The sequence below is a fragment of the Zingiber officinale genome, chromosome 4B (assembly GCF_018446385.1).
Source record: "Zingiber officinale cultivar Zhangliang chromosome 4B, Zo_v1.1, whole genome shotgun sequence".
Lineage (NCBI taxonomy): Eukaryota > Viridiplantae > Streptophyta > Magnoliopsida > Zingiberales > Zingiberaceae > Zingiber > Zingiber officinale.
Window position 1 is genome coordinate 25,929,854 of NC_055993.1, and position 10,019 is coordinate 25,939,872.

The 10,019-nt window shown below is 39.3% G+C and overlaps 1 protein-coding gene across 1 annotated transcript; it reads right to left on the reverse strand.

The window, feature by feature from the left end:
• Positions 1 to 6,394: 6,394 nt before the first annotated feature.
• LOC121974883 (glutamyl-tRNA reductase 2-like) lies at positions 6,395 to 9,773 on the reverse strand. Its single transcript, XM_042526156.1, has 3 exons — positions 9,240 to 9,773; positions 7,976 to 8,217; positions 6,395 to 7,864 (listed from the first exon to the last, which is right to left on the reverse strand). The coding sequence occupies exons 1-3, from the start codon at positions 9,496 to 9,498 to the stop codon at positions 6,731 to 6,733; spliced, it is 1,635 nt and encodes a 544-aa protein (XP_042382090.1). The 5' UTR covers positions 9,499 to 9,773; the 3' UTR covers positions 6,395 to 6,730.
• Positions 9,774 to 10,019: the final 246 nt, after the last annotated feature.

Here is a 10,019-nt window from a genome sequence, read left to right on the forward strand (position 1 = left end):
CCATCTGTGTATTGATGTAGAATGGAAGTGCTGTCGAACTTACCCAGATGGTCGTCTGGGTCGGTTGTCCCATTGTATTCCCCGATCGCAGGGGGCACATAATGCTTCGGCAGTGGATCACGCAGGATGACATCCGAAAACTGCCGGTTGACAGCTCGGGTGACGCGTCCGTTCGGAGCGCTTTTCCTTTTCTGACGTCCCGGACGGGTGCTTCGTCCGATGAAGATCCTTTGTCCTGATTAGCTTGCGCTACCTCCGAGGGCGTCTGGAACAGAGCCCGATGAAAAGGTATCGGGGCGGGTGGCGCCCCCATCTGGGTGTCGGTCGGTCCCTTATTTTGCCCCCATATAGAGAGCTGCTCCTGCCGCTCTTCGGGTGGCGCTCGGCCCCCCGATGCTGATGTCGCCTGCTGCGCTGCCCGCTCGGCCTGAGCTTTCTGCTGTTGCTCCACGATTTTTGCTACTCGCGCTTGGATGAGTGCTTCGAGCTCCTCAGGAGAGAGCGTTACCAGAAGTTGACGTCCAGCTTCTTCCATCTTCGAGGCTCAGATTCAGGTGCGTTCCCACAGACGGCGCCAATTTGATCTTGTCCGAGTGCTGAGTCGACGGACACTGGGGACGTGGCACGCTCCGCTGTCTCCGGCTGGTGGTCTAGATCTCCGGCGAACCTACAAAGAAGCCGAGTCGGGAGGGGTTTCCCGACGACGACCCTCCGACGCTCAAGTCAGGCAACAAGAAATGAGAGAGGCAGCATAACTGTGGCTACAGTGAGGATTGCGCATCCCTTCGTCGACGTCTGGGGGTCCTTATATAGGACCCCGGGGAGGCGCGGGCACGCTTCTCGATGCGTGCACGCTTCCCCAAATATACCTTAACGAGCCCATGTCAGAAAAGTACCCCTGACGTCATTCCGCAATCATCCGAGCATATCCCGGATGTGATAGTGGAAGCTTCCACCATATGATCCTGTGTACGGCTCGGCCGCTAACCCTGTTGACTGTCAGCGGCGAATGTCTCGAGGATAATGTTATCCCCTACCTCCTTTGTCCTCTTACGCCTCCTGTCTGTTCCAGGGCCGAGCGGTTCGGCCGCTCGGCAGACATCTCACTTCTGCCTTGGTTGTGGGTATCGGTCCGACTGGGAGGACTCTCGGTCTTATGCTCGGATGAGATTGCTCCTGCCTGTCTTTGTTGCCTTGTGTCCCGGCCGAACGGACAGCCCGTTCGGCCCTGAAACCTTTTTACATTGAGCATCGGAAACCTGACCCCTAGTCGGGTTGTCTTTTATTCGGCTTGGGGGATTCCTGGCCGGTCGGCCATCTCAGTCCGGTCGGTCGGGTGGCCGGTCGGCCCTCTCAGTCCGGTCGGTCGGGTCTCAGGGTTGAATCTCTTGACCTTTGACCTCCACGTGTCGTTGACCTTCCGCCAACGAGGGTCCCCCGTCCTTACCACCGGATCAACGTCAATTATATGAAACAATGGGAAGGTAGATTTATGAGGGAAAAAAGGTTCTATAAAACCCTGTAAACCCTTAAGCTGCAGCACTCCAGTGACATTTTTTTAATCATGGTTAATAAATAAATGATCAATCTACCACCAAAGTGACATTTTTTAATCATAGTTAATGTATCATATCAAGCTCACACTGGGCCTGATATGATTTCATATCAGGCCCAATGTGGAGATTTTTGATGATTATTCTTTATTATATTTTAACACCTCCTAGAAACTGAAATAAATAATGGATAACATATTTAAACTCTTTGCAACCCTATAAATCCATAGGAACTAAAATGGATGTAATCAGAGCTCTTTAAGTCCATTAGTGTGTTTTAATCGAAATACACTAATGAACCTAGAGAGCTTCAATTGCTTCCATTTCAGTTCTTGTAGATTTCTTATGAACCTGAAACTTCTACTGATGGAGATTATGCTGCAATTTTGGGTGTAATTGGTCATGAGGTACAAATTTCTTGATTTTTAATTTACTAAGGTTACAGTTCATCTTTAGATACTGATATGATTGTTAACCTACTTAACTTGCAGTATTTCCATAACTGGACAGGAAACATGTATCTTCAAACTAGTTGAAAGGAAATCAATTTATGAGCCTAATATGTATCATATCAGGTTCAATATGAGCCCTAATATAGAATGATATCAGGCTCACATTGGGCCTAATATGACTCCATATCAGGCCTAATGTGGAGAGTTCTGGCGATTCTTCCTTATTATATTTTAACACTTCTAAGAAACTGAAATAAACAATAGATAGCATATTTGAACTCCTTGCAACATCAAAAATTCACAGAAATTGAAATGGGTACAATCAGAGCTCTTTAGGTCCATTAGTGGGTTTCGGTCAAACCCACTGATAAAACTTTTGAGCTCCGATTGCATTTATTTCAGTTCTTGTGGATTTATGAGTTTATAAAGAGTTTAAATATGATATTCATTATTTATTTAAATTTTAGGAGGTGTTAAAATTTAATAAGGAAGATTTGTCAAAAATCTCCATATTGAGTCTGATATGATACATTAACTATTATTAAAAACTATTACTTTGATGGTAGATTGATCATTTATTTATTAACTATGATTAAAAAATATCACTAGAGTGCTGCAGCTTGAGGGCTTATAGGATTTTATAGAACCTTTTTTCCCCATAAATCTACCTTTTCATTGTTTTACATAATTGACGCCTTTGAATGTTTCTGTTGTTATGCCCAAAGGATACCCACATATTTCCACAATGACATGATATTATCCACATTTAGTCATCTTGACCTACTCCGAGCTCCCCGTGAACATTCGATTACCCTGACCTACTTCGAGCCTCTCCATGAGCATTCAGTCATCCTAACCTGCTCCAGATCTCCTCACAAACATCCAATCACCCTGATATACTCCGGGCCCACCCTCAACTTCATTTAAGGATGCTCGACATAGCATCTGGTCTGGACCATGACTCTGATACTATTTGTTGAGACCGAAGGATGTTTACATATCTATACAATGACATGATATTGTCCACTTTGACCCTAGGTCCTCATGACTTTGCTCTTGGGCTCTCTCCAAAAGGTTTTATACCAATGGAGATATCATCAATCCTTTTAACCTCATGATCTTTACCAAATCTTTCTAAGGTGGGACTTTAATTGAACCCCAACAATTTTTTTTCAAGATTTAGGAGTTACTTTGTTACTTTTGTATAATCAGAAAGGAAATGTATTTGTTTAAGAAATCAAATTCTTAAACATTATATTAGTGTCTCTCTTGGCATTACTATAATTATAAGGCCAAGGTTGACAGTGATTGTAGCGACACCATATAAACATGTTTTTATGTAGGAACTAAATTATCTTACACAATTACAAGAAGTCAATATAATTTCCTTTCTAACACACTACTTTTTCTCACTTCAAATATACCATATCTAAACTCATCAATTGAAATCCTTGTTGATTATATGCTATCTGGAAGAGTTGTTATAATTCAGTAACTGTCTTATCATGTACTTAATTGTCTGTTTTCTATTAAATTTTTATCTTTTAACAATGCTATCTATTTAAGATCCATATAAGTTTGTCGCTTTTTCTTTTGGACTTTATGATTGCAAATGACAAGTTTTTACAGGTTACCTGTGATGGTGGTGCCATTTGTTGCATTGTTGGAAAAAGTAGAATAGGAGCTTATTTAGAAGGTTTAAATGTTTAAATCTATTCCTATTAAGTCCACATTGGGTTTGATATTTTTTCATATCAGGTTTGGGTTTGATATTTTTTCATATCAGGTTCATATTGGGTTGTTTTAATTGATTTTTCCTATAACATTTTAACACTTTCGGACAAGTCAAAATATACAATTGATGACATTATTGGACTCTTTGCAGCCTTAGAAATCCACAGAACTTGAAATGAGTCTAATCTAATGTCTCTAGGACTTCTTGGAGGTGTTAAAATATAATAAGAATGGACTAAAATCTCCATGTTGAGGCCAATATAGAGATTTTTGTCGATTCTTTGTTTTATATTTTAATACATCTGAGAAGCCAAAATAAATAATAGATAACATATTTGAACTCGTTGCAACCTCATAAATCTACAGGAACTAAAATGGGAGCAATCTGATGTCTCTAGGCCCATTAGTGGATTTCAGTCAAAATACACCTATAAACCACAAATTGAACTCATTTCAAGATCTATGAATTTCTGAGACTACAAGAAGTCCAATGGTACCGTCCATTGTATATTTTGGTTTGTCCGGAGGTGTTTAAATGTTATAGGAAAAATCAACTAAAACAACCCAACGTGACTCTGATATGAACTGTGGGCTTGATATAGTTTCATATTAAGCTCACGTTGGTCCTGATATGGTTCCATATCAAACCCATATTGGGCCTGATATGGTTCTATGTCAGGCCCACATTGGGCTTGATTTATCTCATGGTGGCGATTGTCTTTTAATAATTCTTGTTTTCTTTTAAGTTTGGTTGAGATTGTTATACCATATTTTGTCAACTTTAGTGGAAATGATGTAACAGAGGTTTAATGGGGAGCCAAGTAAATATTCGTACCAAGAAAAGATGCAATGTCTGCTCTAATTGCTAGGTAGAAAAATTTTAGTGCTACCTGTATGCAATTAGATCCATGGCTATCAAATATTCTTTTTCCAACAAGCTTCATTCTTTAACTAAGAAGTATTTTCGAGGAACCAATCGTAGAATAGAATACTAAAAAGGTGATCATAATGCACATACCTTAGAGACCTGATGAAGCACATCATGTCCGTTTGAAGCTCCTTCAAAGGATTGGATCAAATTTCGTAAGAGCACCATCATAAGTGATAGATAAACTCTATTCCCTGTGGCACCAAGCGAACCCAACAACATCAAGACGTAATTTGTGGAGTCTGCAAAGGAGAATAATTTATAGAAGGGCACAGTGAGTGTACTCTGATCTTGTTTCTTGTCCTTCTGACTCTCTCGCTTATTTTGTTACTCCCCATTAAATCTCTATTACATCATATCCACTAAAGTTGACAAAATATAGTATAACAATCTCAACCAAATTCAAAAGAAAATAAAAATTATCTAAAAGACAACCTCCACCATGAAATAAATCAGGTCCAATGTGGGCTTGATATGGAACGTGAGCCTGATATGCACCATATCAGGTTCATGGTTCATATCAGGTCCATGTTGGGATGTTTTAGTTGATTCTTTTGACAATTATTTTAACACATCTGGAGTAGCCAAAATATACAATGAACGGTACCGTTAGACTTCTTGCAATCTCATAAATTTATAGAACCTAAAATGAGTCCAATCTGGGGTCTCTAGATCCATCAGTGGATTTTGACCAAAATTCACTTATGGACCTAGTGACCTCAGATTGGACTCATTTTAGGTCTTGTGGATTTCTGAGGCCGCAAGGAGTCCAACGATGTCATCCATTGCATATTTTGACTTCTCTGAATGTGTTAAAATATTATCAAAAGAAATACGTTCAAACCTAATCCCATGGGTCTGATATGATTTCATATCATACTCACGTTGGACTTGATATGGAATCCTATCAGACTCATATTATGCTCGCATGCATACATGTATCCTAAAGAGAGAGAAAAGAGAAGAGAGGAGAGGAAAGAAAAGAGAGGATGCGTGCATTATAGAGAGGAAAGATAAGAGAGGATGCATGCATCTTAGAGAGGAAAGAGAAAAGAAATTACATATATGAGAAAAATGAAAAAGAAAGATAAATGATTGAGGGGTAAAATGAAAAGAATAAAAAATTGAATATACTTTTGATAAGTATTAAAGTATAATATATCTTATGATCAATTCATAAATCTAAATATATCTTTTAGTAAATTGGTGAAACCATTTCCCTCTCATTGGACGAGAGTCAAATTGAGTTAAATGCTTCAATTTTACCAAGATAAAGTATTCAGTTTTTTTCGTTTTCTGTTTTTCTCCATGTTATTTTTTTATTTATTTTTTGAAAAATTCAATTCCATAAACTTAAATTTCCCATCATTGTTCCTTCCTAAAGGGAAATAATTTTCTCTAAGGAAACAAAAAGTGAGAGATAGTCATTATTCTTCTTTGCTCCCTTACACTTTTCATCCTTTGAAAGAAACATGGTCCATCTGACCCGGGGTTAGTGGACAAACTTGAAACTTCCATCCCCAGCCGATCAATTTTGTCTCTCCTGGCTTAGTATATGAACTATTAGTCATTTGAGCAAACAAAGCTATAATATGGCAGAGATTCTAGGTTATATGCGCCTATCGACGTTCGTAGATGTTCCTGAATTTAGAATTAAAAATTATTCAAAATTATCACTACATGATACTCTATCGATAACTATCTAGTCGATCAGTTTCTGAACAGTATAAAAAAAATTCCATCATTCATAAGAAATATTTTGCTAATTTACAATGCAGAAAATAGTAAGCTATTGCAGAAATTGCCCGTTACAATGTCAATGCTGGCCTCGTTTACAAAACTGAGCCTTAACCCATGTACAATGTCTCTAAGAAAATAAGTTGTATAGGGTGCCACTCCCACATTAAGGGAATCCAAGATTTAGACCGAGGAAACTCTCTTATAGATACGAATGCCGGATGAGTAGGACTCAGAGAATGTGCAAAAAGAATTTCTGGATAACGAACAGATTATATCAAACACCACTGATTAATTTAGTTGTCTCCAAAAGGTTTTAAATCATCTTAACTTTGTGTTTTCTCCACTTTGTTCTTGATCTTCTGCTCTATGATTGCTTTCTCTGTGTCTAGATTGAACATTCTGTTAAGCGCATGCATATTTTCAAGGGTCTCATCCAGAGTTCGGCTGTCATTGCCATCGCAACGCAAGTGCTGCAGGGGACCATGAAGCAGCTTGTTTACAATACCTAAGCTAAGATCCTCAATGGCTCTTTTCATTTTCTTTGTCAAAGCATCACCACCAATCTTTTGTAAACATCTCTCAAACTCTGAAGCACGAATTCTATCTGCATACGACCTTAGTTTCTTGATGGTTGGGACAGTCTCCAAAGAGTCCCTCCATGCTTCAAAGCGTTTTAATTCTTGAGAGATTATTGACTGGGCTTCCATTGCTTTCCTCAATCGATCTTCTTTGTTGGCTTCTACAACCTCCTTAAGGTCATCAACATTATAGAGTTGAACATGTTCAAGATTTGCAACACAAGATCCTACATTTCTAGGAACAGCAATGTCCACAAAGAGTCTCCTGCCACCGACTACCTCATCCACAGGAGGAAGAGCTTCAACATGTTCTTTCAAGAAAAGTGGTGTTGCAGATGCAGTACTTGTGAAGATAACATCTGCTTCAGCAGCGGCAGTGAACAGTTCAGAGAAAGATCTGTAAATGATTTCAACATCTTTGATTTCCTCATGGATAGCATTTACTCTCTCCTCTGATCTATTCACAACCACAATACGTTTGATCCCTTTTGCAGCTAGATGTTTGATTACAAGTTTCCCCATCTTACCAGCCCCAATCACCAACATTTTTGAAGATGTTGAATTTGACTTTGGAAGCTTCATAAGAGCCAATTCAACAGCAGCTGAACTCACAGAAACTGCTCCAGATGAAATGTTGGTTTCACTGCGAACTCGTTTCCCAGCTGTGATTGCATCTTTAAACATCCTGTCAATATTCTTTCCCAATACTCCGCTGCCTTGCCCAACTCTTACAACTTGTTTAACTTGAGCAAGAATCTGTCCTTCTCCCAAAACAAGAGAGTCAAGCCCTGCTGCTACTTCAAATAGATGCCTTGTTGCATCAGTATCACGTAGCATAAAAAGATGCCGTCGAAGTTCTGCCACTGGAATACCACTTGTCTGCACACATTGTAAAAGAAAATTAATATTGATTAATATGAAAAAGTTGGATGGAATCACAATGTAGACAAATGTGAATCCTAATTAAAAATACCAAATTCAAATGGCTACCTTTGCCATCCAATCGATAACTTCTCTGATTCCACGGTTCCAGGATAAGGCAACCACATATACTTCCATTCGGTTGCAGGTACTGAGGACTGCAGCTTCTTCTATATGATTCAAATTGCATAATTCTCCAATAGCACGAGACCATTGGGCCTCTGGAACAGCAAGTTTTTCACGCATCTCAACAGGCGCTGTATGAACACTAAGGCCTAAAACAGCTATGCTGCTCCTTTCCTTCATGTAACCTGCAAATTGAGAATCAAAAGTTAAAGAATAATGTGGAATAAACCACTTGATCAGTGTTTTCAACTGTTCAAGTTGTAAAATAGCATCATTTGGAATTATCAGCAAATCTGTACAAAGGAAATCCCCATCACAGAATGAGTAGATGGTGTTGCAACTCGAAGATAATATCTGTACTGGCTGGGATAATTTGGATGCTTGATTACTACAATGATGTTAGTCATCGGAAAGAAACACATAGCTATTTGACAAGAGTTGTAATCCAAGGGTACAAGTGTTTTGAAGCTTCTGATGATGCACCATCAATAGCTACATTAAAACAATTCTGTTTCAGCTACAAGCGACTAATCTGGCAAGACTAACCTACTTAAACCTTATGAAAATATTGAGTTGTACAGTTATGACAAATAGTGGTGCTTGCATTTCTGGAAAGTAGGGAAGGCCAAAATTAAGAAAGGAAAACAAAGAAATGAAAATGAACAACTATGAGAATCCTTTATTTTAACATCAAAGTAGATCAATACCAACTGCAAATAGGAATCACAAAAATTCTGCAGCCTAGCGCAATCAAAACTTGCTCATTCAAAACATTACAATCTGAAATCTCAAAATATTCAATAAACTAGGAATTCCTAAATAGGAATCACAAAAATTCTGCAGCCTATTGCAATCAAAACTCGTTCATTCAAAACATTATAATCTGAGGTTTCAAAATATTCAATAAACTATATTCCAGGATACATTACCCTTTTTTCCGGAAAAAAAGGTATTTATTGATCTCACATATCCAAACAGACTAGACTACATCCCAAAAATTGATAACTCATATCGTTTTAGCACATCCGACAACATAATGTTCAACCGCGACAAAATGGGAAAAGAACTTTTTTCGTGCCAAAAGTAGTAAGGAAAACGCTATCTTCGACAGATATCTCTTCAGCCGAAGAATTAATCCACAGATTTCTAACAGGAAAAAATATAATAGAAACGACAAAACAAAGGGAGCTGCTAAAATGGGGCTTACGATCGGCGGAGATCTTGAACTGCTCGAGCGCCGACGCGCTGGCTGCTGCGGATGGCTTCTCCTCAAGATCCACCGGCGCTTCGGAACGGGGGCTCATCCGAAGAGCCACCTCCCGCCTAGGGACTCTCGTGCCGACGCGATAAAAGCCACAAGAACTCCTTGGAGCAGAGAATAACCTCGTGGAAGAGCTGCTACGGAGAAAAGGCCTAACCTTGCCCTTCCTCGCAAGGGTTGTCGCAACGCCACTGGAAGCCGCCATCCAAAACAAATCTCAGCAAAAGTAGGAACTAAACCCTAATCGTGAATCAGAAATCAGAAGCTCCAACGGATTTGCAGAGCGAGAAAGAAAATTTGAACCAGAGAATGAGATCGGAATAGAGAAAGAGATAGAAGGGGGAATCGTCTTGCTTTCTCTTCAGCTCTTGCTCTCTTTAGGGTAATGTGCATGTGGATTCGGTCGTCGTAGGCACCGCAACGAAGAGCACGAAGAATGAGCAAAACAGAAACTAATAAATAATAATAATAATAATGGGCAAGTGACGCAAAGAGGATTGATCTAACTTAATTTTATAGATTGGTGGATGTTTTGTCACGTACCCGCGTTCTGATTGGGTAGCTTTTCTGCGCGTTCTATCCACACTCCATTTTCTTTTTCTCAAATAAAACAGGAAAATATATTTTTGAAAATAAATGATAGGACGAAGATATTGGTGCCGTTCGTTACGAAATTAGGCATATGCCGTAATCAAACGTGGAACTTGTATTTGGTTGAATCGAATT